General features: G+C 57.8%; 1 protein-coding gene across 5 annotated transcripts in view; it reads left to right on the top strand.

The window, feature by feature from the left end:
• Positions 1–1,463: 1,463 nt before the first annotated feature.
• WDR86 (WD repeat domain 86) overlaps positions 1,464–27,884 on the top strand; it is a 40,100-nt gene continuing 13,679 nt past the window's right edge. For 4 of the 5 annotated variants that reach the window (XR_011463921.1, XR_011463920.1, XM_070368919.1 and 1 more), the window contains exons 1-6: positions 1,464–2,234; positions 2,406–2,692; positions 14,062–14,203; positions 17,325–17,727; positions 23,833–23,968; positions 26,610–26,713. Coding sequence is in view for 3 of the 5 variants with exons in the window: in XM_070368919.1 (XP_070225020.1) it covers positions 2,530–2,692; positions 14,062–14,203; positions 17,325–17,727; positions 23,833–23,968; positions 26,610–26,713 (948 nt within the window). In the remaining 2 variants the exon portion in view is untranslated. Of the gene's footprint in view, positions 2,235–2,405; positions 2,693–14,061; positions 14,204–17,324; positions 17,728–23,832; positions 23,969–26,609; positions 26,714–26,984; positions 27,286–27,884 lie in introns of those variants that run through there. The other variant, XM_070368918.1, reaches the window with a different exon arrangement.

Genomic DNA, 27,884 nt, shown 5'->3' with positions numbered 1-27,884 from the left:
GAGACTACGCCTCCCACCTTGCTCACTAATAGGTGGCCCCCTGAGAGTTGAACTTTTCTCAAACCCTAGTCGACAGGCTCCTTGAGGGTGTGGCCATGGTCATCTCACCCTGCCTTGGACCTCCCCACTTCTTGAACACCCCCTCCTTGGGTGTCCAAGATAACAGATGCCTCTGCAGACCGTTTGGGTCTCCCCTGACTCTTTTCCTTTGTCTTCTCACTCTATTTATTTTTGTTTGGCTGTGCCTGGTCTGATTGCAGCCCTCAGGATCTTTGTTGAGGCATGTGGGATCTAGTTCTCTGTTACTGTTGTTCAGTCGCTATGTCGTGTCTGACTCTTTGCAACCTCATGAATTATAGCAGGCCAGGCTCTCCTGTCCACCATCTCCATCTCCCGGAGCTTGCTCAAACTCATGTCCATCGAGTCGGTGAAGCCATCCAACCATCTCGTCCTGTTGTCTCCTCCCTCTCGCCCTCAATCTTTCCCAGCATCAGTGTCTTTTCCAATGAGTCAGCTCTTTGCATTGGGTGGCCAGAGTACTGGAGCTTCAGCTTCAGCATCTGTCCTTCCAGTACCGGGGCGCCCGGCATTGGGAGTGTGGAGTCTCAACCACTGGACCTCCAGGGAAGTCTCTGTCTCCTCATTCTTCACCTCATCTTCCCCAAAGGCTGCAGCTCCCAGGCATGCCCGTGACTCCCGCACTCTGTCCCCAGCCCAACCAGTAGGCCATACCTGTACAGCCAGATACCTTTAGTCTTCACATCTGCATGTTGTAATGGCCCCTGTAAGGACATGGGTCCCAAAGTGCACTCGTGAGCAGCCGGTAGAAGCATCTCTGAACCTGTGTCACCGGCCACCGTCTACCCCATCTCTCTGTACAGTGGGGACCCCCAGAGTCCTTCCTTCCTCCCAGTGGGCATCTCCTTTCTGAAGAGTCCACCTTGGGAACATCCCTGCCCTTTCCACCTTCCTCTCTCCTGATGGTGCCCAGCAGCCTCCTTTCTCCTCCTTTCAACCCACCCCACCAGTCTTTTCCAACAACTTCAAATCTCATTCCAAAGCCCCCTCCCAGACCCATCTCTTAGGAAGTAAATTCCCTCTCCTTAAGCCTAGCTGCACGGTGATTCAGAAATTTGGGGAAAGAAAGAATGGGTTTCCTCTGGTTTTGACCAGTGGAGAATAAATGGCCCAGTGCTCCATGGGATCCCATTCTGGGGTTTTCTTTCGGAGTCTGGACACGGTGAATCATTGGGAGAAGGTCTGGAGGTCGTGATGAGGGTTGGGTTTCCAAAGCCACCTCACTCCCCGCCCCGCGTCCCTCAAATCACACAAACACAAATCCGATCTGAAATTTTCCGGGCTAGATTCTTTAAAGGGACCCGGAGAATTCGGGAAATCCTGCTGCCTCTAGGACCTGGAGGATCCGAGTGTGTGTGTGTGGGGGGTGACCCTCCCCGCCCCCCGCGGAGCCGGCGCCGGAACTGCCAAAGGGGAACTGGCAGACCGACGCTGCAGGGGGCTGCGGCCGGCCGGGGTTGCCGCGGGGACTTGGGATCCCGGCCGAGACCTCGGGGGACCGTCAGAGGCTGCCGATCGATCCTGGGGGCGCTGGGCACTCCCCGTCCCCTTGCGGGACTTCCTTAGAATTCGGAATTTGCACGCGATCCCCCAGTTAAGGCGAACTAAGGGCGCTCTCCAAGGAGGACGGCCCCAGGTCCCCCAAGAGTGCCTCTGCAGGGTCCTTAGGGTCCTCGAGGAGCCTGGAGGGAACCAACTTTTCGCGGGCCTGAGTGAGCTCCCCGCGTGCGCCTCTCCCCAACCCCGACCCTGCAGTCCACCCTCTTCTCCTCCTCGTTGTCCCGGCCTTTGGTCCAGGCAAGGGTGGCGAGGGCTGGAGCCCTGAGGCGCGGGCCGGGCAGCCCGGACGATCGCACGCGGAGCGGTCCGCAGCGTCCCCGGGAGCAGGCGCGGGGACCGCGGGCTAAGGTCGGTCCTGAGAGATCGGGAGCGGCGGTCGGGGTGGGTGCTGCGGGAGGGCAGGCCCGAGAAGTGGGAGGGGACAGGTTGAGGGGTGGTCTCTGAGGAGGAGCCTGGCTGGACTGTATTGTTCGCCACTCGGCCGCCCGGAGCGCGCGGCTCTGGCCGAGGTGGGCGCGCGGGGCGCTTCACTCCCCAGGTTCACCGGTCCCCAGCGCCCCGCGCTCTCCAGCGCGCCCCGAGACAACCGTGAGCAGGTGGGTGCGGTCTCCCCCGGGGGGCGCGGGGCGGGAGGCTTTCCGCGCCGGTGGAACTGCGGCTGCTTCGCGCTCTGGGACGCAGCCCCCGGCGAGTCAGCGGGCCGGGAGGCCGGGTGGGCGCACGGTAGCGAGGGTCCCCCGCCTCACCCGCGCCCGGTGCCTCCGCAGGAGCCCGGAGCCGAAGGCCCCGCGATGGCCTCGGGACGCAGCCGCAGGGAACCGCCGCGAAGACACCGAGGGGCCCCTCCCTAGCGGCGCACAGACTCCTCCGAGGGCCCTCCCCACCCGCGGGATGGGGGGCGGAGGGTCTGCCCTGAGGGTCTGCGCCGACCACCGCGGGGGCATCAACTGGCTCAGCCTGAGCCCCGACGGACAGCGCCTGCTGACGGGCAGCGAGGACGGCACGGCCCGGCTCTGGAGCACGGCGGACGGCACGTGCTGCGCCCTCCTGCAAGGTAGACCCTTCCGGCCGCGTCCTCCGACCGCTCGCCCTGCCCTCCTGTCCGCCGCTCGCCAGCCTCTGACCTGTCCGCAGACCCCTTCCCCCAAGTCCAGCGCGCACCCACCTTGGACCCTCGTGGAAAAGCCCCCCGGGGCGGGGTGAGGGTGGGCGTGCAGAGAGGCCGCGATCCCAGCCAGCGAGGCGAGGGGCGCGGCGGCGAGGGCGCAGTGTCTGGTCAACACCTGGGTGAAACCACTTCCGTCACCGCAGTGGTGACAAACTGAAAGAAAACCGCACCTCTGCCCCTTGAGCTGAGTGTCGCCCTGCCTTCTCTCTCGCTGGCCTTGTGACCTATGGCCTCACGTTTCCTGTCCCCGAGCCTTTGGACACAGCGTGGGCTGGGTCGGCGGCCTGGGCACTGCGGCGGCGGGGGTGCTGCCTGCACGGTGTAGTGCTCTTGGCCCGTTTGTGCAGGCGGGGAGACTGAGGCACGGAGTTAATTAAGTAGCTTGCCGGCCATTTACGCAGCCCCACCCCGCGGGGAGGGGCAGAGTCGAAAACCCCCTCCCTCATGCGACCACCCGGCCCTGCTCTCTCTCGCTGCTTGGTCTCATCTACTATTTGGAAACGCCATGAAACAGCAGGAGATACACTTCGGCTTAAGTATTGCTTCATAAAAGAGCCCTGAGGGTACACCCGTGCCGATTTATATTTGTGCACTTACTGGTGGGGAGGTGGATTCCCCCACCCCCACGGGGGGCCTGTCACATGCCTGCAGCAGCGGACTGCCAGGCCCCTCCGCTCTCTGAGTGGCCCCTGTAGCCCCTGGCAGAGGCACCAGGCTGCCTGCCGTGCGCGCAGTTGTTTGTCACCACGAATTTTTCCACCACAATCAGCAAATCCTGGGTGGCCTGCCCGCCCCCTCCCCCACCCCCCTACCTCCTGTAGGCACGGGGAGGAAATTAGCTTCAGGACTGGCTGCTCCTGCCCCTGCTGGTTTTAAACAAGAGCAGTGGAGGGGTGCCGTTTGGGGCTGCCTGCTCTTTGGGAGGCAGTGTGGATAGTGGGGAGTCAGCCACCACTCGGAGACAGTCACACACTTGGCCAGACGTAGATCTGTTAGAAAATTTAAATCCAGTTGGTATTGTTTCCCAAGCGTGACACTTTTATCTGGAGGGCTTTCAGAAATGCAGATTCCCACGTCTGGGTTTCACTGAGCCCTTGGGGTGGGACTCTAGAATTGGCATTTCTTTCTTTATTTTTGGTGGTGTTGGCCTTCCCAGGTGGCTCTAGTGGTAAAGAACCCACCTGCCAAGGCAGAAGACACAGATTCCATCCTTGGGTCGGGAAGATCCCCTGGAGGAGGAAATGGCACCCCACTCCACTATTCTTGCCTGGGAAATCCCATGGACAGAGGAGCCTGGTGGGCTACAGTCAGTGGGGTCGAAGAGAGTCAGACACAACTGCAGCGACTTAGCACACACTCAAGCCGGGTCTTCCTTGCTCCCTGCGGGCTTTTCTCAGGTTGCAGCGATCGGGGGCTACTCTCCAGCTGTGGTGCTCAGGCTTCTTGCTGCTGTGGCTTCTCTTGTTGGGGAGCAGGGTCTCTAGAGTTCGGGGGCTTCAGCGGTGGCCCTGTGACATGTGGGATCCTCCCGGACCAGGGATCAAACCCATGGTCCCTGCATTGACCGGTGGATTCCTCACCACTGGGGCCCCCAGGGAAGGCCCGGAACTGGCATGTCTGACACACTGCAATGTGGCTCTAATGGTCGGCTGGCCTGGGGAGCCCTGGGCCTGGTGGCTCTGATGGTCGGCTGGCCTGGGGAGCTCTGGGCCTGGTGGCTCTGATGGTCGGCTGGCCTAGGGAGCCCTGGGCCTGAAAGCCCTTGTAGGAGCTCAGTTTATAGGCCAGTTTCTGCTCCAGCAAGCTCCGGTCCTTTCAGGAGTGATTCTGGCCTGATGGGCACCTGGCTTTGCCCAGGGCCCCCCGTCCTTGCCCCAGCCCTGCCCTGCCATCCTCATTCAGCTCTGTCCTGGTAAGTCCCCCGCACACCCTCTTTAGTGGCCCTTCCGGTGGCTCATCCCCACAGGACAGCAGCACTGCTTTTAGTGAGGTCACCTGGACTCTCTGACTGGGGGCTGGTTGGGGGCCGTCCCCCGCGACAGGAAAATGCTGTCAAATGAGATGACTGCTGCCAAGATCCTTTCCATCACCATGGAGTCTTCTGTTATAAAGGTTCGCACGTAAAGAATTGTCAGGGACAGACAGGACTTTCCTTTTCCCACAGTTGCACTCATTGATTTGACTTGTAAGAGACTCATTTTGAGTTTATGATGATCCTTGTGTGCACCCCCGCCCCATGGAAAGCAAGGACTTGCCAGCTCCAGCCCCCACTGTAGGATTTTTTTTGAATCAGTGAAGTACTAATAAGATGCCCTGAAATTTTAGTTTCCTATATTTTACCAACACTCTTCTAAGTACATATTTTCTTCTGTTATTAACCCTTACAATTATGAGGTGGTTAGACTTGACACCAGTTTATTTTATTTATGGGCTTTGAGGCGAGGCTTATGGGACCCTACTTCCCTGACCTGGTACTGAACCCACGCCCTGGGCAGCAGATGCTCGGCATCTCAACCGCTAGCTGCTACTGCTGCTGCTAAGTCGCTTCAGTCGTGTCCGACTCTGTGCGACCCCGGCAGCCCACCAGGCTCCCCCGTTCCTGGGATTCTCCAGGCAAGAACACTGGAGTGGGTTGCCATTTCCTTCTCCAATGCATGAAAATGGAAAGTGAAAGTGAAGTCGCTCAGTCGCGTCGGACTCTTCTCGACCCCATGGACTGCAGCCCACCAGGCTCCTCCGTCCATGGGGTTTTCCAGGCAAGAGTACTGGAGTGGGGTGCCATCGCCTTCTCCACTGGACCTCTAGGGAATTCCCTGTTTATTAATTTTTTAGACCTAATGAAGCATAGTTGGTTTACGATGTTGTGTTCATTTCTTCTGTACTGTAAAGTGACTCAGTTGTACATATATAGACTTAAATATATCCCTTCTCATTTTCTTTTCCATGATAGCTTGTCACGGAATGTTGACTGCAGCGCCTCTGCTACACAGCGTGGCCTTGTTGAGCCGTCCTGTATGTGATAGTTTGCCTCCCCGATCCCAAACTTCCATTCCTACGCTCCTCTATCTCCTCTCCCCTTTGGCAAACACAAGTTTGTTCCCTGTGTCTGCGAGTCTGTTTTTGGTTTCATAGATACGTTGATTTGTGTTGTATTTTAGATCCCACATATAAGCGGTTGCATATTGTACTTGCTTAGTCTGATAATCTCTAGGTCCATTTATGCTGCTGCAAATGACATTATTTCATTCTTTTAAAAAAAAAAATTTCTTGGCCATGCCCCGTGTGGCATGTGGGATCTTAGCTCTCCTGAAAGAAAGTGAAAAAGTTGCTCAGTCGTGTCCGGCTCTTTGCTACCCCGTGGACTTAGAATATTCCAGGCCAGAATACTGGAGTGGGTAGCCGTTCCCTTCTCCAGGGGATCTTCCCAACCCAGGGATCAAACCCAGGTCTCCCGCATTGTAGACGGATTCTTTACCAGCCGAGCCACCAGGGAAGCCCAGGGTCGCCCCCCTATCAGGATCGAATCCACCCCCTCTGCAGTGGAAGTGCAGAGTCTTAACCACTGGACCTCCAGGGAAGTCCTATATTTCATTCTTTTTATGGCTGAGTAAGATTCCATTATATGTATGTACCACACATTTACCCATTCATCTGTCAATGGACACTTAGCTTGTGCCCTTGTCTTGGCTGTTGTGAACAGCACTCCATGATGACACCAGTTTATTGATGAGACAGACGGGAGGTGCAGATGTTTACCAACATGCTGCACATTCTAAGTGTTTTCTGCATACTCACCTCGTGAGGCAGGTACTCTTGTCAACATCCTTGACGCACAGAGTGGTTGCAGTGCTTGTCCAGGGTCACACAGCTGGGTGGGAAGCCTTCTCGCCCTTGGCCCTACTCTTGCCAGGACAGAGCTGTAGGACAGCCGTGCCCTCCCGGGGCCACGCGGCTGGTCAGCGGCAGCCTGATCCCTGGAGGTCTCCTGACTCCAGATCCAGGCTCTTTCCACTCCCATTGTGGAAGGTGCCTCATCGAGGTGGGGACCGGCGCCCGCAGAGCCCTGGGCCCACCGAAGGCAGCGAAGGGGCAGCCCGCTGGGGCACCCTCCTGGGTTTGTTGGGCAGAGCAGACTGGGTTGGCAGCTCCTGCCTTGTGTTTCCTTCCGCAGACAAGCTCACGGCGGCAGAAGCAATTGGGGGCCAGAGGCTGTTCTGTGAATCTTGCAGGGTTTAGGGAGCCTGTGCCAGGGGGTGGGAAGAGCCAGGCAGTACCTGGTGGCACAGAGGCTCAGCAGGCACACTGTCACCCATGGGGACCCCTGGAGACTAGGCTGCAAAACCAGTCCCCTGAGCTTCCCTCCCGCAGCAGCTCTGCCCCTGAGAAACTGTGAACCCCTGAACTGGCTTTCAAATGTAATTGGTGAGCTCGCAGTGAGAGAGAAGGCTTAATTGCCTTCTGTAAAGGGAAGAATTGTTTTCACTGTAATTCTTCCCCTTCGCCTCTTTTTCTCCTTTAGCCTTTGGGTGCCTGTTTCTTTGGGGCACTTCACGGGATCAGTGGGGCCAACAGCGTTTCCCCCAGTGGCAGTTCCTGTCCTGGTCTGTTCTCACTTAAGTAAGGGACCCAGCCTGAGGTTCCAGCCCATGATGGCTGTTCCCCTGCAAGCTTCCTTCTAACAGCACCTTCTCACGTGATGGGGGTGGTGATCGTTTTCCGTTCCGTGTAGACAAACAGCACACTCCTATCTACTGGAAGCCTGGTGGGCGCCTGCCCATCTAGATGACCCCTACTTGGCTACCAGGTAGCAGAAGGGACCATTGATGGTCCGGAGCCTGAGCTCTGGAGCCAGGCAGCTTGGGCCTGAATCTGGTTACATAACTTCTCGAGCCTCACTTGCTTTATCTGTGAATTGGGGATGATAAGAATAGTTACCTAACCTCAGAGGGTCATGGTGGGCACCAAGCCAGTGAATATAGAGCTCCTAGTTCCTTGCATTTGCTGACTTACCCTTCACGCACAAATTAGAAACAGCATCCCCTGGGCCCTGAACCGTGCCGGCTCCAAAGCTCTTCTGCATTTGCTTCTCACAACCCTGTATCATCCCATTTTGTAGATGAGGAAACTGAGGCTAGCCCGCCCTCTGCGCTCCTCCCTGTGAGTCCCCTCACCTGCCAGTTGGCTTGACCGCACTGGGTGCCTGTGTCGGATTCAGAGGTGCCAGAGACTTGGCCCAGCCCGGGGAGTTTGCAGATTGGATTGCTTAACTGAGGGGCTGTGTGCTTGAACTTCAGATGAGCAGGAACTCGGTGAGCTGGGCTAGTCAGGGTTCACTTCTTGTCCCAGGCGGGCCTGGAATGGAGACAATTTTTAATTGTTATAAAAAAAAAAAAGTAACATAAAGTTTACCATCTTAACCATCTTTAATGTCCAGCTCAGAGATACTGAACTTCAAAAATGTCATGCAACCATCACCTCACCTCCTCCAGGACTTTTTCATCGTCCCCACCCAACAATAACCCCCCTTCTCCCTCCCCAGCCCCTGGCTCCCACCATTCTGCTTCTTCCTCTGGGAACTTGACTCCCATGGGTTCCTTGTGTAAGTGGAATTTGTCTTTTTATATTTTTATTTTATACATATTACTTTGTCTTTTTGTGATGGCGTGTTTCCCTCCGCTCAGTGTCCCCAAGGCTGTGACACGGGGCAGAATGTCCTCCTTTTGAAAGCAGAACCCTCTTCACTTGTGTGGATCTAATTCATCTTTATCCATCACCCACCCTTGGACACTTGCACTGCTTCCACTGACTTTGTGAGTGATGCTGCTGTGAACCCAGGTGTGCAAATCTCTCTCCTAGGCCCTGCTTTCCCTTCTGGGTGTGTACCCACAAGTGGGATTGCTGAGTCATCTCATACGTGCTTTTAAAAGGGCACGTAGGCGCCCAGGGGAGACATTCAGACAGAAACAAAATTGTTCTTAGCTTTGTCCCGGTCAAAGAAGCGTTCCGTAAAAAAGCAGCCCTGGATTTTCAGCACGGAAGGGAAAGAAGCCCACAGTGGTGACTCATTCTCCAGCTCTGTGGAGACCACCGTCCTGGGAGGAGAGCTCCCCCATGGGAGCGGATCAAGGAGAATGGGATGGGAGCAGACGGCAGTTTGGTCGAGGTTGCAGGACCAGAGAGGCTGGGGCTGAGGACGGGCACTGAGGTGGCAACAGAGACCAGCGCGGGGGTGGGAGCCTGGGGGGCGTGTGGCCCACGCCGGGGTTCCCCGTGGCTTTGTCAGACCCCGTCCATTCCGGCCAGAGCTTCCGTGTTCGGGCAGTAGCAGGAAACCAGCGGCCTCTCCCAAATGGTCACTCACGGAGTTTCATGAAGGGACTTTGGCAAATGTGGGCAGAGGGTGGGAAACCGCAGAACCTGGGTCTCAGCGGGGCTGACCCTCCCCAGGCGGCCGTGGCGCGGAGAGGGCTTCGTCCAGGGAGGCAGGACCCTGGTTTGTGGGCCTCGGGGGACACATCCTGAACTGGAGGCCCCTCCTGGAGCTCCCGACTGTCTGAGCCCTGATGGCAGTGGGGGGGTGGGGGACAGGAAACCCCCAGAGAGAGGGGACAGGGAGCCCCCTGGGGGGACAGGGAGCCCACAGTGGGGATAGGGAGCCCCTGGGGGGGACAGGAAGCCCACAGTGGGGATAGGGAGCCCCTGGGGGGGACAGGGAGCCCCAGGGGGGTATAGGGAGCCCCTGGGGGGGGACAGGGAGCCCACAGCGGGTATAGGGAGCCCACAGTGGGGATAGGGAGCCCCTGGGGGGGACAGGAAGCCCACAGTGGGGATAGGGAGCCCCTGGGGGGGACAGGAAGCCCACAGTGGGGATAGGGAGCCCCTGGGGGGGGACAGGGAGCCCACAGCGGGTATAGGGAGCTCACAGTGGGGACAGGGAACTCACAGTGGGGACAGGGAGCCCACAGTGGGGACAGGGAGCCCACGGGGAGGACAGGGAGCCCACAGGGAGGATAGGGAGCCCCCAGGGGGGACAGGGAACTCACAGTGGGGGACAGGGAGTGCACAGGGGGGACAGGGAGCCCATGGGGGGATAGGGAGCCCAGAGTGGGGACAGGGAGCCTGGGGGGGCTGCAGAGAGCAGCTTGGACAAGGGCAGGGGGCCCCACTGCGCAAACGGAAGACTCCAGGGGCAGCAGAGCTTGTCACGCTGAGCTGAAGGCGAGTTCAGCAGGGCCATGCCTGCCCTGGGCCCCTCTGCCCCTGCAGACCCTGGTCTCTGGTGGGGTGAGCCGCTCCTGCCCATGGAGAGGTTACTTCAACTCTGAACCCCCCAGCATGTCCAAGGGCATGCGAGCCGGGAGGCCAGGAGGGCCAACTACCTTGGCAGGAAACCCTGAGCCTCAGCATATTCTCTTGAACAAAATAACCGCATTTTATCTGCATTCTGCAGCCCTTCAAAAATATTTATTTTTCGTTTGGCTTTCTTGCTTATTCTGCACAATTCCAACAGCTCGTGGCCGAGGCTCTGTGGTCCCCAGGGACGCAAGGGCCCCTCCCGCCTGCATCCTCGGTGACCCTGCCGGGGTGATGGGGCCCTGTTGTTGCTTGGTGGCTTCTAGTCTGTGGGTTACAGCCAGGGGCTTGCTCACAGCCCCCAGGACCCCGGTGCGGCAAGGACTCCAAGCCCGGAGGGCTCCCTTTGGTGTGAGATGGATGTCTGGTGCCGGAGAAGGGGTGTGTGCACGAAAGAGCCTTGACTGGTGCAGGGACCCCCGCCAGCCCGGCCAGGCCCCCCAGAGGCTGGAGGATCAGTCCAGCCCAGCTTCAGAGATGAGCTTTTCCACACTGAAGAACTTCTTTTCGTTGTTACCTCTTTTCTTCAAGCCTTTGTTTATACTTCTGTTGGTTTGCAGTCACGTGTCCATCGTTGTTTCAACTTCTACAAATCAGAGGAGCAGCCCCACTCACAGTCTTGGCCAACGACTACAGTTCCATCGAGCCGAGGTGCCAGCCTTGGGATTTCAGTGCTTCCCTTGGTCTGGTTGGCGGGTGCACTTGCGCTCTGCCTTCCTGCTGTCCGATGCTGCTGAGACGGCACGGAAGGAGCTTAGATTTTGGACTAAGCGCCTTAGTCTTAGTCTGGACTGGGGGTGGTGCCCTGGGGGACACTTTCCTAGTCTTGGTGGGCTTTGGGGGACCCCTGTCTCGGTGCTGAGTGCTCCCAACCCCTCCTGACGGCAGATCCGGTCTCGAGGAGAGCGCGTTGACAACCCTCAAATATTATATAAACATTTTGGGGTTGGCAGAAAACTGGGCCGCGTTTTGCCAAACACATTTTGCCCTCGACTTTTAAATTGACATGCACTTTGATGGAAACAATCTCATGTTTACTTAATTCACAAACGTTGTTTTCCTAGAGGCCTGGCATATGCTATCCAAGAAAATATTTATTTCTTACTTTTTAAAAAAAATTCTGTTTCTTAGAACCCACGAAGTTGGGTTCTTTCAAGAGTAATTAAGCTTGAACCCCAGGCCAAAAAAAAAAGTGAGAATCAGTTCGAAACTGCTCAGGAGGTTCTAAATCCTTGTCTAATTGATACCAGACATTGAGAGGAAATTTTTAAAATCGGATCAAAATCTTTAATGTCATAAATACATCACTCACATCGTTCTTGCTTTGTGTTCATCACTCGCCTTGTCTGTGACATAGCTCTGAGGTCTCACATTCCTCTGATTCCACTGATTTTTCTGGTCTCTGAATTCTCCTCCAGTAGAGTCAGCTTCAGTTTACTGTTGGACGTGGTTATATTCGAGATGAAAACACTTCTTTTTTTTTTTTTCTTTTAACTTTTATTTTCTATTGGGGTATAGCCATTAAGGGGCTTCCCTGGTGACTCAGGTGGTAAAGAATCCGCCTGCAATACAGGAGACCTGGGCTCCATCCCCTGGTCAGGAAGATCCCCTGGAGAAGGGAAGGACTACCCACTCCGGTATTCTGGCCTGGAGCATTCCATGGACAGAGGAGCCTGGTGAGCTATGGGGTGGCAAAGAGTCGGACAAGACTGCAGCAAGTTAGCTCCCGCATAGCTGATGAACAAACTATGTTGTGAAGGTTTCAGGTGAACCTCGGAGGGATTCAGCCATGTACATACAAGCAAACGCTTACCTGGAAAACAGGCTCTTCTGTGTCCAGGGATCAAGGGTCCCCAGGGCTGCATAATAAGGCTCGAGGTGTAAAGATCAACCCCACAGCCAGGGTGAGAGCCGGAAGATCAGACAACTGCCCCGTAAGAGCGATGGCCAAGTGCGCTTGGCGAGACCCCGGGCTGCATGGCCCTCGCTCCGTCCCAGACCTCTGCCCTCGCCCTGTCTGCTTCATCCACCTTCTCTGCTGAGTGCCTGAGTCCTGGCCCCAGGGGCCCCCCCTGCTTGGTGTGTGCCATCTCCTTGCTCAGACACTTCCTCTTCTCTGGACAGACACCACAGAGACCCTTCCTCACCCACCACACCCGGCATCTGTTCTGCTGACCCTTGTCATGCACTGTCCCTGCACCCGTCACTCTTGGCCAACTGTCCCTCCCTCTGGCCTGGCTGTTCTCCTGGAAGGCAAGTTGTTGTTCAGTCGTGTCCAACTCTTTGCGACCCCATGGACTGCAGCACGCCAGGCCTCCCCATCCTCCACTATCTCCCGGAGCTTGCTCAAACTCATGTCCATCGAGTTGGTGATGCCATCCAACCATCTCATCCTCTGTCCCCTTCTCCTCCCACCTTCAATCTTTCCCAGCATCAGGATCTTCTCCAATGAGTCAGTTCTTTGCATCAGGTGGCCAAAGTATTGGAGCTTCAGCTTCAGCATCAGTCCTTCTAATGAATATTCAGGACTGATTTCCTTTAGGATTGACTGGTTGGATGTCCTTGCAGTCCAAGGGACTCTGAAGAGTCTTCTCCAACACCACAGTTCAAAAGCATCAATTCTTCAGTGCTCAGCTCTCTTTATGGTCCAGTTCTCACGTCCATACAGACTACTGGAAAAACCACAGCTTTGACTATATGGACCTTTGTTGGCAAAGTCTTTGCAGGGGACGTGTCTTACTTATCCCTGGATCTGTAAGTGTTTCCTGTGGGTGCTGTGACTGATGATCACACTGGGTTTCCTTGAAACAAGTTTATTATGGCACAAATCTGGAGGCCCAAAATCAGTGTCACTGGGACGAAATCCAGGTTTCCTCTAAAACCTGCAGGGAGACCGTGGTCACCTTTCCAGCTTCTGGCAGCTGCTGCATCCCTTGGCTTGTGGCCTCATCGCTCCGGTCTTCAGGGCCAGCAGCCGCACGTCTCTGCTCCTTCTTCAGCATGCCTTCTCCATGTCCTGAGCCCTCCCTCTGCCTTCTTATGAGGATGCTTGTGAAGGCATGTAGAGCCCATCCTGATATCCAGGATCATCTCCCCATCTCAGGGTCCTCCTTAATGAGTTGCACCTGTAAATGTGTCTTTTTCCAAGAAAGGCAACATTTCTAGGTTCCAGCAATTAGGAACCAGCTCTCTTTGGGGCCTGTGTTCTGCCTACCAGGGTCTCTCCCCAAACGTAAGGACAGCTCACAGCTAGCATTTACGCACCCTGTGCAGTGGCCCCGTGACTCAGGCAGCAGCACTCTCCCCATTTCAGGTGAGGAAATTGAGGCACAGAGAGGGAAATAACTTGCCCCCAGGCAGCCAGTAGCAGCACCAGGCTGCTCTCCTGGGCAATCTGGTTCCAAAGACCATGCCCCTGGCCTCTGTTCTTCCTGCCTCTATAACATGGGGCTCGTTGAATGACTGAGTAAATACAAGGAGCTGAAAAGTTCGAAGAAAAGGAGGGACTTGCCTGGTGGTGCAGTGGCTAAGACTCTGCACTCCCAGTGCAGGAGGCCCAGGAACAAGATCCCACGTGCTGCAACCAAAACCCGGCACGGCCAAGTAAATAAGTAAATAAATATTTTCTTTTAAAAAGACTAAAAGAAGATGGTTAAGAAGGAGGAGGGAAGCAGAGAAGTGAGGAAGGATTCCGGGGCAGGCTGAGTGCTCCCTGAATTGCTCCTGGCTCCCCACGATTCCTGAGAGTCTCCCAGAGTTACAGCACTGTTTTGAAGTGCCGGTCCCTTCTGGACTCAGCCCAAACTGCCCGCAAGCTGCTTTCTTCCCTTCCTCCGCGTCTCAAACACGCTCAGGGAGCAGGCCTGCCCCGCAGCGCTCACGTGTCTTCCCCTCGTCTGCAGGACACGAGAGCTACGTGACCTTCTGCCAGCTGGAGGATGAGGCTGCCTTCACCTGCAGCGCTGACTGCACCATCAGGAAGTGGGATGTGCTGACCGGGCAGTGTCTGCAGGTGTTCCGGGGACACACGTCCATCGTGAACAGGTCAGTGGGGCCGGGGGGTGAGGACTGGGGACCGAGATGTAGGCTGTGGGGCCCCTGCCCTGGAGGAACTTAGCTTCTGTGAGGAGCACCTGTGGATGTGTGGGGAGGTGGCCAGGAGCACAGGGCAGTGGAAGCCCCAGGACAGAAGTGTCCCCGGGTGTGACAAGTGCCAACTGCCCAGGGCTGCAGGTGTGTGTGTTGGGGGTCAGTGGGGGGCAGGTTGGGAGGTGGAGATGCGGACAGGGAGGCATCACCAACCCTTAGACTAGTGCCTGGACATCCTCGCTGGCCCTACAGCACAACTGCCCCCAGCTGGGTGCAGGGAAAGGCCTTGGAGGCTACAGCTCCTACTGATGGGAGCAGATTCCAGAGGAAACGGCTTAATTGGTGCCTGATGCTGGACTGGGCGCTTGGAGGAGGAGCAGAATGGGGCTTGTTCTGCAGAGGGAGTCGAGGATGTTTTTCAACCTCTTCTTTCCCTGTTGCTGTTGAAAATATCCCAGGCGCTCCTTCTCACAGAGGTTTGAGTTTTTCCAAAAACGTATCGAGTTTGGGTCTGAGCTGAGCCATGGAAATTCCTTGCTGATCAGATCCGCTGGACAGTATTTCTGTAACTTGGGGCCGTCTCAAACCCCGCCCCCCCCCCGCCCCCTGAGGGACTGCCTGGTAGTATCTGGAGTCTGGGCACCTGCCCTTGGGCCCTCCTGACCTCAGGGGCCGGGAAGGGCGCCTCTCCAGGGAGTTAACTAGGCGAAGAACGTGCAACCAGGCGCTATGGGGGCCGTGGTTGCAGAGGACAGGGAGCAAAGGCTGTTTTCAGCCAGTGTGGGCTTTGCAGAGCCTGGGGCCGGGTGGGACCCGTCTGGCCGGCTGGTCCGGCACACAGCGGGTGGAAATGGTGGGCCAGTTTGGTCATTGATGGCCCCCGACGGATGGATGCTCACACAGGGCAGGAGAAAGGCCAAAGTGTCACACAGACTCAGGATGGTGCTGAGAGGAGAAGGACCCCAGTGGGGACCCCAGGAGAGCCCCAGCCCCTGCCTCCTGCAGCTGAGCTCTGATTCCCCTCCCCCAAGCCGCCACCCCCCTTAGCCAGAGCAGGTGGGGACCAGGGACCTGGGAGGCCAGGCCCGGCCAGGCAGGGGTGGAGGGCTGGGATGAGGACTTGGGTCTCAGCTACTGCTGGCCTCTGCCCAGCCTGCTGTCCCACTTATTTATTTAAATATATATATTATTTTTTTTTTTGGTTTCGAACCTTGAGGAATCCTCGTTCCCCAACCAGGGATCAAACCCGGGCTCTCAGCAGTGAGTGTTCAGAGTCTTGACCACTGGGCCGCCAGGAAATTAGTTCCCAGCAGTGGTCTACCTCGAGAAAGAAGTCTGTGACTGAGGAAGAGTGTGGGCCTGGGGGCAACTCCTCTTGTGAGGCTGGGTGCTGCTGGAAGGGCCGACAGAGGAAGGGGCAGGTGGAGAGGGTCCCATCTCAGGTGGCCAGCCAGCCCTGACTGTACCCAACCGCTCCTCAGAAGTGAAAGTGGACGTTGCTCAGCGTCTGACTCTTTGCAACCCCATGGACTGTTCAGTCCCTGGAATTCTCCAGACCAGAATACTGGAGGAGGCAGCCTTTCCCTTCTCCAGGGGATCTTCCCAACCCAGGGATGGAACCCAGGTCTCCCGCAGGCAGATTCTTTACCAGCTGAGCCACCAGGGAAGCCCAAGAAGGCGGGAGTGGGGAGCCTATCCCTTCTCCAGCAGATCTTCCTGACCGAGGAATCGAACCAGGGTCTCCTACATTTGCAGGTGACTCCTGAGAAGTAAATCTGCACAGAAATTATGCTCTGCTGAGCACACATGTTCACAGGCAAACACACATATGCACTCAAGCACAGACACACACCCAGAGACTCCTTTTGAGCAGTTGGCTGTTCTGAACATCTCCGGGTGCGTATTTGCATTGTTACATAGCTGTGCTCACAAACGTTCCGTGTCCCTGGGTGAGGACGTGGACTTCGCTTCTCATGATTTCAGAGCAGGGCCAGGTGTGTGAGCTTCTGGGATCACCGGCCTGGCCCAGCGTCCCTGCCATCACAGGCCACACAGGCGGGACTCGGGCCCCCGGGACGTCACCCAGGGTGCCAGGTCATCACTTGCCTTTAGAAGCACCCATGCGGTGAAAACCGCACCTCCTGGCGTTAAGGAAGAAGCCGGCGCCTATTGAGAGTGTGCGGGCTGCTTCCTTAACGACTCGTGGGCGGGAGGACGATCCTGGGTGAGAGGCGGGCGGAGGGTCTGCTCCACTCCGTATCCGTCTCTCCCCCTGCCTGTGCTCGGCTCACAGGTGAGACCTTTTTATGGTTTTAACGTTTACATTTTTTGGCAGCACGGCACAGCACGCGGGATCTCAGTTCCCTGACCGGGGATGGAACCGTGCTCCCTCTTTTTTTTAAAGTTTATTTATGTATTGGCTGTGCCGAGTCTTCATTGCTGCAGGCTTTTCTCTAGTTGCAGCAGGTGGGGGCCTCCTGTCTATCAGGTATGCAGGCTAATCATCTCATGCCCTCTCTTTCAAAAGGTCTCGCCTGGGGACTTCCCTGGCAGTCCCGTGTTGACCACAGCCAATACATAAATAAACTTTAAAAAAAAGAGGGATCACAAGGTTCCTCTGACTCTGTGGTGGGGGGTCCTGACCCCTCTGTCCCCACATAGATGACACACCCCATTCCAGCTTCAGGCAGCTGCCTCTGGGGGTGAGTGTGTAAATTAGGGTCCGCTCTCATGCCCTGTGAAGTTACACACAGAGTTGTAGTGTATTTTCTGCGGAGAAATGCTTAGCGTACATCAGAATGGGAGTAAGAATCGGGAATATTTACTGCTTGGGAGGCTCTGCTCCCCCATGGCCTCCCCCAGCCGCCTCACTGTCCCTTGAAAAGGGGGTTCGAGATTCCTTGGCCTTGAGGTTTTTCTCCAATTCGTGTCTGCCAATCGCTGGGAGCATTTCCAGTTTCCCCTCCATCTCCTGGGCTCATTGAACACGTCAGTCACCAGTCACAGGGGACCCCTTGCCGGCCTGCCGGGCAGCCCTTTGCTGCCTGACCCCTGACCCTTCCCGTCTCACCACCAGGATCCTGGTCGCCGACAACCAGCTCTTCAGCAGCTCCTATGACCGGACGGCCCGCGCCTGGAGCGTGGACAGGGGGCAGGTGGCCCGGGAGTTCCGGGGTCACCGCAACTGTGTGCTGACCCTGGCCTACGCTGGGGCCCCCTGCGTGGAGGAGGCGGTGGCCGGGGGCCTCCTGGTGACAGGCAGCACGGATGCCACGGCCAAGGTGTGGCAGGTGGCCAGTGGCTGCTGCCATCAGACACTGCGGGGCCACACGGGCGCTGTGCTCTGCCTGGTGCTGGATGCGCCGGGCCGCACGGCCTTCACGGGCAGCACGGATGCCACCGTCCGCGCCTGGGACATCCTGAGCGGCCAGCAGCTGCGCGTGTTCCGGGAGCACCAGGGCTCCGTCATCTGTCTGGAGGTGAGACCTGCCTGACTGCTGGGGGCCCCCCGGCACCTTCCCTGGGTCAGGCTCAGAGCGGCTGCCCACCCTGTGTACCAGTCAGCTCAGGCTGTGTAACAAAGTAACCGCAGATGGGGCAGGTGGAACAACTGAGACTGGTTGGCTCACCGCTCTGGAGGCTGGAAGTCCAAGAGCAGGGTGTGGGCAGGGTCGGTTTCTTCTGAGGCCTCTCTCCTCCGCTTGTAGAGGGCCCTTCTGTATCCTCATGTGGTCTTCCCTCTGCATCCGCATTTCCTCTTGTAAGGACACTCATCACACTGGATGAGGTTCCACCCTAGTGCCCTCATTTTAGCTTAATTACCTCTTTTAAAGTTGTTGTTGTCCAGTTGCTCAGTCGTGTCTGACTCTTTGCAACCCCATGGACTGCAGCACACCAGGCTTCCCTGTCCCTCACCATCTCCCAGAGCTGGCTGAAACTCATGTCCATTGAGTCTGTGATGCCATCCAACCATCTCACCCTCTATCGTCCCCTTCTCCTGCCTCAGTCTTTCCCAGCATTGGGGTCTTTTCCAGTGAGATGGCTCTTCGCATCAGGTGGCCAAAGTATTGGAGTTTCAGCATCAGTCCTTCCAATAAATGTTCAGGGCACTTTTTTTATTCTTACATCTATCTTGGCCATGCCCCGTGATGTGTGGGATTCTAGTCCCCCAATCAGAGATCAAACTTGCGTCCCCTGCCATGGAAGCGTGGAGCCCCAACCACTGGACCACCAGCAGGTCCTAATTGCCTCTTTAGAGACCTGTTTCCAAATACATCACATTCACAGGAACACGGTGAGGGCTGTTGTTCACACGTGAATTTTTGTTTCCTTCCTTGTGAGATGAGGATCAGGTCTACCCACAAACTGTGGGCTCTCCATGCGTGCTCAGTCACTTCAGTCATGTCCAACTCTTTGAGACCCCATGGACTGTAGCCCATCAGGCTCCCCTATCCATGGGATTCTCCAGGCAAGAACACTGGAGGGGGTTGCCATGCCCTCCTCCAGGGGATCTTCCTGGCCTGGGGCTTGAACTTGCGTCTGCCCGCGTCTCCTGCATTGCAGGTGTATTCTTTACCCGCTGAGCCACCTGGGAAGCCCAACTGTGGTCCATAATTCCTAAATCCAGAAGTTCCCAAAAGAAATGAAGTTTTTTCCTTAGCCTGGGCATCAAAACTCGCTTGGCGGCAAAGCCTGGCCTGAACAGACAGGAGACTGGTGGTGGGTCAGCTCATCCCACTTCCTGGGAATGCACGCATATACTTTGCTGTGGAAGCATGCGTGTGTTCCTCGAGTCCAAAAGCTCCCGAAACACCTCGGGCCCTGTGATCTGGATCAGGGATCCCGGACCAGGAGCTGTGCCTCCCCTCAGCGGTCGTGAGGACTTCCTGAGTTGACGCAGACACGGTGCCTGCCATGGAGCCTGTTCTTGACACCCGTCAGCCCGTGATACTTGCTCTGGAGCCTCTGGGGATGCGCTGGCCACACTCAGTGAGCACATCTGCTGGATGTGGTCCCTCCCTCTGTCGAAATATCAGGGTCTGGGTGTTCCTGGTCCCGGTTGTGGCCACGGCCTCTTCCCTTCTCCAGGCCGGTTCCCACACCCGAGATGAGCAGGTTGGGGTCCAGGGCTTGGTGACACGGAGGCTCTAGGAGCCACCAGGGCAGCGATGGGGTGTGCTCAAGGTGTCAGGAAGCGGCATGCGGCCGTCCCCTGGAGAGCTGGGCCAGGAGGCCCGATTTTGGGTTCTGGGGTTGAAGGGCAGCCCTGGGACCCCAGGACCAGTGGAGTAGAGAAGGTCTCCACTGTGCTTGGACAGAATGACCTCTGACCCTGGTGAACCCCAGAGTGGCCATGTGTCTTTGGTTGTGTTAACACAAATGGTGTCTTTCTAACTCAGATCCTGCTTGAGGGAGACTGGTGATGGGGGCGTGGGTGCTGAGCTGAGAGTTGGCTACCTGGTATCTTTTTTTAATTAAAAAAAAATTTTTTTTATTGGAGTCTAGCCCCCTGGGGGGCTGCCCTGTGTACACTGTGCCTGGTCAGGTCCTTCTGTGTGTGGAGATAAACTTGTGGGCCGCCTTTTCAGAGGCTAGGAGAACAGATGAACCTGCCTCTGAGCCATGGGCCTGCATGGATATGGTACCCACCATAGCATCCTCCACCTGCAGCCCACTCAGAACTTTCTGGGAGCAGAAGGGGGGCCCGAGAAATCGGCCAAGCCCCGTGGGGCCTCTGCCTTTCCCCTTCACTAGGGGACGTGTATCCAGGGTCAAGCAAGCCAGCCCCAGAAGGTTCCAGAAGCCAGGTCAGGGTGGAGCCAGGTGTGCACGGGCCTCCTGTGGAGAAGGTGGGCCAGAGCAGAGGCCAGGGCTCACCTCCAGGTAGCAAATTCAAGGTCAAGCCCGCTGACCACCAAGGGGCCCTGCTCCCTTACCCCCACTCTTCCCAGAAGCTCCCAGGGTCTGGGCTCGGGCAGGTGGTCCTTGTGAAGAAAGAGAAAGTGGAGAATCTTTCCTGTCCCTTCATATGTTATGCTTTTTAAATTTTTTGTTGTGAAACATTTGAACCATGAAGCGTAGCAGACACTAGGACAGACTCTATGTAGCCGCCTCTTGAAATGAGGTATTAACACTCTGTCATGCTTAGTTGATACCTTTTTGAAATACTTTGGTTTTTTTGTATTTAACTTTTTAAAATGTAATACACACAAAAGTGTACAAAATGGATCACAATACTTCATGTCTTTTTAAAGAAATATTTCAAAGACAGCCAGACAGGGACAGGAAAGGTGCGGTCGAGTGTGGGGCAGTCCAAGGGCGGAGGGGTGCCTGCCTGACCGTCCGTGGCGTCATTGGGGGCGCTCCGTTCTTTTTCTGCAAAAGCCCCTGGGTAGGGGGGTGTTTGGGGGCAGAGGTTGCTGTTGCCTTTTAGGTGTACTTTCCAGCCCCTAGGTTCGACCAGGCTGCCGACATGATTGAATTGATCCTCACGATGGAGGTTAATTTTTCTCATTTGGTACACGAGGAGACGGAAGCTCAGCGCGGGTTAAGCAACTTGCCCAGGGTCTCCCAGCCGGTAGGGGTAGAGGCAGGATTTAAACCCAGGACTGAACGTGTAACCTGGGCTTTTAATGAGCAGCTTTTCAGGGCGTGTCAGGGTCACACGATGCTCTGCACCTGGCCCTGTGCACCGCCTGGCCCAGGGGATTCTCTCCCGCTGCTCCGGTACAAGGCCTGTCATGAGCCGAGGCGAGGGTGAGGCCTGCTCCCCCACCCAGGGCCATGGGTGCGGACCCCCAGGCCTGCGGGCCTCGAGCTGCCCTCCATTTGGGCGATCACCCCGCAGGGAGACGGCCCCAGGTCCTGTCCCTCGGAGCTGCCTTGGCCGCCGGGAGTCTTGCGAGACCGGCCCTTGAGACTCGCCCTGTCAGGTCCCTCCTGCTGTCTCCGTCTGCCTGGAGCCTCCCTGGTCTCCCCTGCTGCCCCCCGGGGGTCCTTTCAGGAAACCAGCCCAGGCGAGCCGTGAGGCGTCCGCCAGCCTGTCAGCCTCTGGGCTTGGGGTTTGTGCTTTGAAGTGTGCTGCTTGGTGCTTTCTTTCTTTTTTTTTCTTTAATTAATCATGTGTTTATTTTCAGTTGGGTCTTTGGTGCTCCGGCTTTCTCTCGCTGCGGTGCAGGGGCTCCTCTTCCGTTGCAGGGCACGGGCCTCACTGCAGTGGCTTCTCTTGTTGCGGGGCACAGGCTCTAGGGCAAGAGGGCTCAGGAGTTGTTGCTTATGGGCTTAGTTAGAGGAGAAGGGGACGACAGAGATGAGATGGTTGGATGGCATCACCGACTTGATGGACATGAGTTTGAGCAAGCTCCGGGAGTTGGTGATGGACAGGGAGGCCTGGCGTGCTGCAGTCCATGGGTCGCAAAGAGTTGGACACGACTGAGCGACTGAACTGAACTGAAGGGCTTAGTTGCTCCATGGCAAGTGGAACCTTCCCGGACCAGGGATCAAATCCGTGTGCCCTGCATTGGCAGGCGGATGCCCATGCACTGCAACACCAGGGAAGTCCCTGCTTGCTGGTTCTGGGGCACATGCGCCAGGCCCTGCATCATCAGGACCCCTGCTTTGAGCAGGAGGCGTCCTCCCTTTGCCGCAGCTGCTGTGGACCCTCTGTGCCTCCTTTGTGGACTGGAGAGGGCAGAGGTGTGGAGGCCATGGGGCTCAGATGCACCACTGGGGTCTCCGCCTCACCCGCTCCCCTTGAGAGGTCTGGGAGTCCCAGTGGGCAGTCTGGAGAGTGTGATCACTGGAGGTCTGGGGCTGCCTCTGGGAGGGACACAGCGGGGGTGGGGGGTACAGTCAGGAAACACGGGGGCCAGTGGCAATAGGCTTGGGGGGCAGGAGGCAGATGGTGCTGGGCAGCGTGAGGAGGGGCCCTGGAGGGCGGATCTCCCATAAAGAATGAGGGGGGTCCGCTTGGGGGCACCTCCCGTGCAGAGAGGACTTGTAAAGGGGAAGACGGTGTATGTCCAGGGTCCTCTAGGGACAGTGAGGACACAGGGGCCTGGGGAAGCCGGCCACATCCCAGACTCTGTGTACAGGGCTCGGGGGGCCCCCGAAAGGCCAGGAGCAGGTGGGGGCACCAAGCAGGAGCCCTGCCGCCATCAGTGGTGGCACAGACGGAGGGAGGACTCGGGTGAGGTTCTGGATCCTGCTAGAGCGCTCAGGCAGGCGGATGTCACCTTGGCCCTGTCCTGGTTGAGTGGACGCCAGTAAGAGAAGCCAGAAGCCAGGCTCCGTTGGCTGGGCTGGTCATAACCCCAGTAGGACTGCAGGGCAGGGCCTGGGAGGCACAGGCCAGGCTGGTCGCCCACTTGGTCCACAGGAAACCCCCAAAGCCTCTGTCTTAGCGACTTGCCCAAGGCCAAGTCTGACCTGTGCGATGGCTGGGGTGGGAAGAGGAGGTGGGCCAGAGTCCTATCCTTTGGGATTTAAACTAGGAGATAATAAGGGGCCACTGAGTCAGGAGTGGGTTGTGGCAAAGTCAGGAGCGTGTGCTCCGCCCACCACCCATTGCCCCTGGAGAAGGGCCTCCTCTTCCCTAAGCTTCCAGGGGTTCCAGGCCCCAGCAGTGCAATCCCTGGCTCTCTCCAGGGCTTGTCGCCTGGCCCCCATCCTCCTGGGCTCTGCCAAGTGGAGGAGACCTGGTGCCATAGCCAGCTAATGGCAGCTGGGGACCCACCCGCCGGCGCCTCCTCATGCCCCCCTGCCCTTGTCTCCCCAGCCCATTCCTCACCTCCTGCAGCACCCACCAGGGGTGTGAATGCCACCCTAGCGGAGGGGGCGGGGGACACACGGGAACTGGGGAAGCCTGTCTCCAAAGGCGGGGGCCAGGACCCCGTGATGGCCCCTGGGTGTCCAGCTCTGGTCCCAGCAGAGGGCTACCTCACACATGCCACAGCCAGTCAGGTTATTTCTAGACCTTTCTCTCTCCCGAGTGCCCTCCCTGGAGCGGAAGTCTAGCGTGAACGCCCTGCCCTGGGAACCGTTTTCTCAGCTGGGACAATCCTGGGACCTACAGTAGCTACAGGTGGATTCCCGTGACCTTTCCGGGGGCCAGGCTGTTCTTCAGTAGGAAACTGCTAACCAGAAACGCCTGGTGGTAATGCCGGCAGCGGCAGCCGACATTTCCTGGCCCCTGCAGTTAGGGTGCTGAGTGCTGTGTGGTTGGGTCTGAGCCCCATGAGGAAGGGGCTGGCTTGGTCCTCACTGTGGGTGAAGCGGCTAAGAGCAGAGTCAGTGACTTGGCAAAGGGCCAAGGGCCAGAGAGGCTCTGCAGCTGGGTCTGTCTGATGCCTGCAAGCCCGCCTGACCCCCACTGCCCTGCAGAGGAGGTGGGGGGTGGGCAGCATGACCTCGGGCACCAGAGTGGGCGAGCGGGTGGGACCCCCGGGCAGGGGCATTTCTGGCTCGTCCAGTTTCTCCACTAAGACCTGCACGTGCCCCTCCCCACTTACACACAGAGGTTTGGAGGGGCTTCTGAGCTGGCCTGCTGTGTCCGGTGCCAACCTCCCCCCTCCCCCTGCCCGCAGCTGGTAAACCGGCACGTGTACTCGGGCAGCGCCGACAGGACGGTCAAGTGCTGGCTGGCAGACACCGGCGAGCGCGTGCGCACGTTCACGGCCCACAGACACAGCGTGAGCGCCCTCAAGTACCACGCGGGCACCTGTAAGTGACCCCATGCTCCCCAGAGCCCCGGCCTGCCTGTCCCGTCACGCCTCACCCCCCGGCACGTCCGCTCTCATCCAGGCCTCTCTGCTTCCGCTGACTCCACTCTACCCTCCTCGAGCCTCGGCTGTAGCTCAGTTTGGGTGGCGGCCAGGAGCGGCAGCTGTGCCTCTTTTGTGCATGTTTGTTCCTCCAGCCAAAGAAGTTCCAAATAAGCGTGTGGGGGCCTCTCCCCACCTTTGCCCACCAGGATGTACAGCGACCTTCGTGTTCAGAGAACCTCAGGTTAAGAGCGGATCTCAAGGGCACATTCAAATTCCTGAGGGAGACAGTGACACTGCTTAACTCCTGCCAGACTTGAGGGGCACGTGGGTTTAGCTTCACTTGACATTAGGTTTGACTACAGATAAGAGAAAATCCAGATAACAGGGAATTTAAATGAGATAGTGGTTTATTCTTCCCTCATGTAGAAGAATTTTAGAGACTGGTGATCTAGGCTGAAATGGATGGCTTCACAAAGTTGTTAGACACCCAGTTTCCTTTCTTCACTTTGCTTCATCATCCTTAGTACGTATCATCTATCTTTAAGGGGGGGCTTCGTGGTTCAAGAGAGCTGCTGGTGTGCCAGCCATCATGTTTTAGGCAAGTGGGAAGAAGAGGAGGAAAGGGCAAAAGGATATATCTTCTAGATGAGTAGACCCCTTTAAAGATCTTTTCTGGAAATTCCACCCAAAGACTTCTGCATACATCTCTCTGACCACTGCCTATAAAAGAGATGGAATAATAAAACCTCTTCCTGGGGATACTGCTGCCAGGACTAATCAGGGTTATTTTGGAAGAAAAGAAGCGTAGAGTGGCTTACTGGGTAGTCAACAAGCACTCTGTCCCGCAGATCTCAAACTCTCACATCTGGGCTTTCCTGGCTCTCTCCAAGAGGCTTGCCATGTTTACACCCAGAAGACAGGCATCGTGCTGGGAAAGCAAAACGCACAACCTGACCACTCCTAGATGGGAGCGGGGCCCCACGCTCCTGGATATTTCTTTCCTAAAACGATCCCCAATGTTATATTTTCCCATCAGCACCCTCCTTTTCCCAGTTATTCTCTCTCTCTCTCTCTCTCTCTCTCTCTCTCTCTCTCACACACACACACACAGCAGCAGCAGCAGCAGCCAGAAGCCAGCCCCACGGGGAGCTGAGCCTGAGAACCGTCCTTCCAGCGCAGGGATGAGGGAGCAGACTGGGCTGGAGGAGGAGTCACAGTGGAAAATTCAAGTGGACTTCACAGCACAGGTGTTAGATGAAGATAGAACGGATTTCCAAAAATAGTGCCCAAGATGCCCTCAGGACTTAGGTGTCTGATGCACAAAGATGATTTTTCCCGCCCCCCTGTTTCTGTGTCCAGGGCTCTAAGTGTGATTATGGCTCTGCTCCTGCCAGTCTCTAATTTACAGAAAAGAACGTTGCCCAGAGCGCCTCCCTGTGGCAGCAGCTGGAATGAAACCTGCCGCTGCAGCAGATTCCACAGACCCTACTTGCTCGCTGCCGGCTGTTAAGTAACTTGGCCGTTGGTCTTTGCCATCAGGCTGCAGGATAATCAGACCAAATTCCAGGCCCTCTTCCCACACTCAGGATGCCCAGTAACTACCTGCATTGGTGGAAGGGGCGGCGGGAAAGGAACTGAAAAGGCCGGCAAACAAAACTTCCCTTTCAAGCCCACATTCACTGGTAGCTTTAGCAGAAAAACGGAATGGCAGGTGACCCAGGACGCGGGATAAGGAATAGACAGTCCAAGAACACGGAGCCCCCGAGGGTGCTTCCTGCGGCTCACTGAGGCTGCTGGGTGGCTGGAGCAGGTGGTCTGGGTACCACACTCAGGGGCACTTCCTGATGCAGCCTGAGGTCCTCTGGCCGAGGACGACTAGGAGTTGATGGAAAAGGAGCCCAGCGCCCTTGTCCCCAGGTGGGACATCTCAGACACGGGCCACCCCTTCTTTCAGGCACCCCAGCAGTCACCTACCTGCTCACTAACACACCTGCACGGGGAGTCCTTCCTGTTTCTCTCCCCACATCTTGGAATGCCCTGCCAGATGAACTATTTGCATTCAAATCCTAGTGTCAAGGTCAGCTGCCGGGAGAGCCCAGGCTAAGGTAGTAAGTGGACAAGGGAGTGCTTGTCCTCTGGCTAGTGCTCTCAGTGGGGTCCCTAACCACCACCAGCATCACCTGAAGCTGGCTAGCCTGGAGGGTTCTCAGGCCCCACCGCAGACCTCCTTAAATCAGAAACTCAGGTGGGACAGCCATTTCTGTCTCAACAGGACAGGGCAGGCTGACCCGAAGCCCAAGGGCGGTGGGCCGCCTCAGCCCTGCAGAGCCGGCTGCGGTCCACATGGGGCGCCGGGGATCCCGGCTCCCCACGCTGACCTTGAGGGAGCCGTACTAAAGATAGTGAAGGTGCCACCTCCTTCCTTTCAAGGGGCTTGGGCTGTTTGCAATTACGACATCCCTGGGAGGCGAGCGGACGGGGCTGGGAGAGGGTCTCCGTCACTCTCCGTCCCCCTGCCCGTCCACGCCCCCCGCGCCCCGCCCCGCAGAGCCCGGAGGGGACGAGGGCTCGAGGCCAGCGGCCCGGTGTGTTCACAGTGTTCACCGGCAGCGGGGACGCCCGCGCGCGCGCCTTCGACGCCCAGTCCGGAGCGCTGCGGAGGGTGTTCCGCGGCCACGCCTTCGTCATCAACTGCATCCAGGTAGGCGCTCCGCCCTCCCCCGGGCCCGCGGCTGGTTGGCAATGGTTGGTGGAGCGCCCGCGGAAGGGAAGGGCTGAGGGCCCCCACCCCACCCTCCCGGCAGCCGCGCGCCCCCGCGGGCAGAGCCTCCCCGGGCCTCGGCCCGGGCTAAGCCTTCCGCTTCCGCCGGCCGGGGCGGGCCGCGTATAGGCGAGCCCGGAGCCGCGGGAGGAGCCGGGTGGGGGCGGCGGGGCGCCCCCCGCTGCCGGCCGCCCACGCCCCGCGCCCGCAGGTGCACGGCCAGGTGCTCTACACCGCCTCGCACGACGGCGCGCTGCGCCTCTGGGACGTTCGCGGCCTCCCGCCGCCGCGCGCCGCCGCCCCCAAGCGCAGCCTCTCGCGACTCTTCAGCAACAAGGTGGGCTGCGCCGCCGCCGCCGCGCCCCTGCAGCCGGCCTGAGACGCCCCGACGGCGCCCCGCCGACTCCGAACCGCGAGGAGGGGGCGCGCCGCCCGTCCCCCGGACCCCGAGGGCAGATTGGCGCGGCGGGTGGTGCTTCGCCCCCGCGCCGGCGGCCTTCCGAAGCCCTCGCTGGGCCGCCCGCCCCTTCATCCGTCCCTCCCGGGACCCTCCCGAGGGACCCTCCCGCGACTCTCAGGGTCTCCAGCCGCTCAGGCTCCGGGTGCCCGAGGTCCCCGGAAGCCAAGTCTTTTCCTGCTGAGCCAGACGGACGCTTCAAAAAAGGCACGGATTGGGGTTTTCCCCTGGCGGTCCAGTGGTTCTGACTGGGCGCCTTCACGGTCGGGACCCTGGGTTCGATCCCCGGTCGGGGAGCTAAAATCCCACAAGCTGCGCCCAAGACAGAACCCCACGGACTGTCGTTATTTTGGCAGACTGTCCACTTGTGAAGGATGAAATACAGGTCCTTGAAAGTGCCTTGTGGTGCACCACCTTTTGTTCTGCACACTGAGTCCCACTCCCTCTCAGAGGGCAGGAGAGTGCCCGCGAAGCTGGGGCCTGGCCCACCCCCAGGAGTGAAGTCCTCTGCCCCTCCAGTGTCACTGCAGTGTCCCTGAGTCGGGGGGCGGCAGGAGGGAGGCCAGGGGGCAAGGAGTCAGCCCCTCGGTCTGCCTGGGTGACGGCAGGGACCCGCTGCTCCTCCCGCCAGCACAGAGGCGGCCCCTTCTCTCA

The sequence above is a fragment of the Bos mutus genome, chromosome 4 (genome assembly GCF_027580195.1).
Source record: "Bos mutus isolate GX-2022 chromosome 4, NWIPB_WYAK_1.1, whole genome shotgun sequence".
NCBI classification, from domain to species: domain Eukaryota; kingdom Metazoa; phylum Chordata; class Mammalia; order Artiodactyla; family Bovidae; genus Bos; species Bos mutus.
The sequence above is the reverse complement of the archived record's forward strand: the minus strand, read 5'-3'. Positions and strand labels throughout refer to the sequence as shown.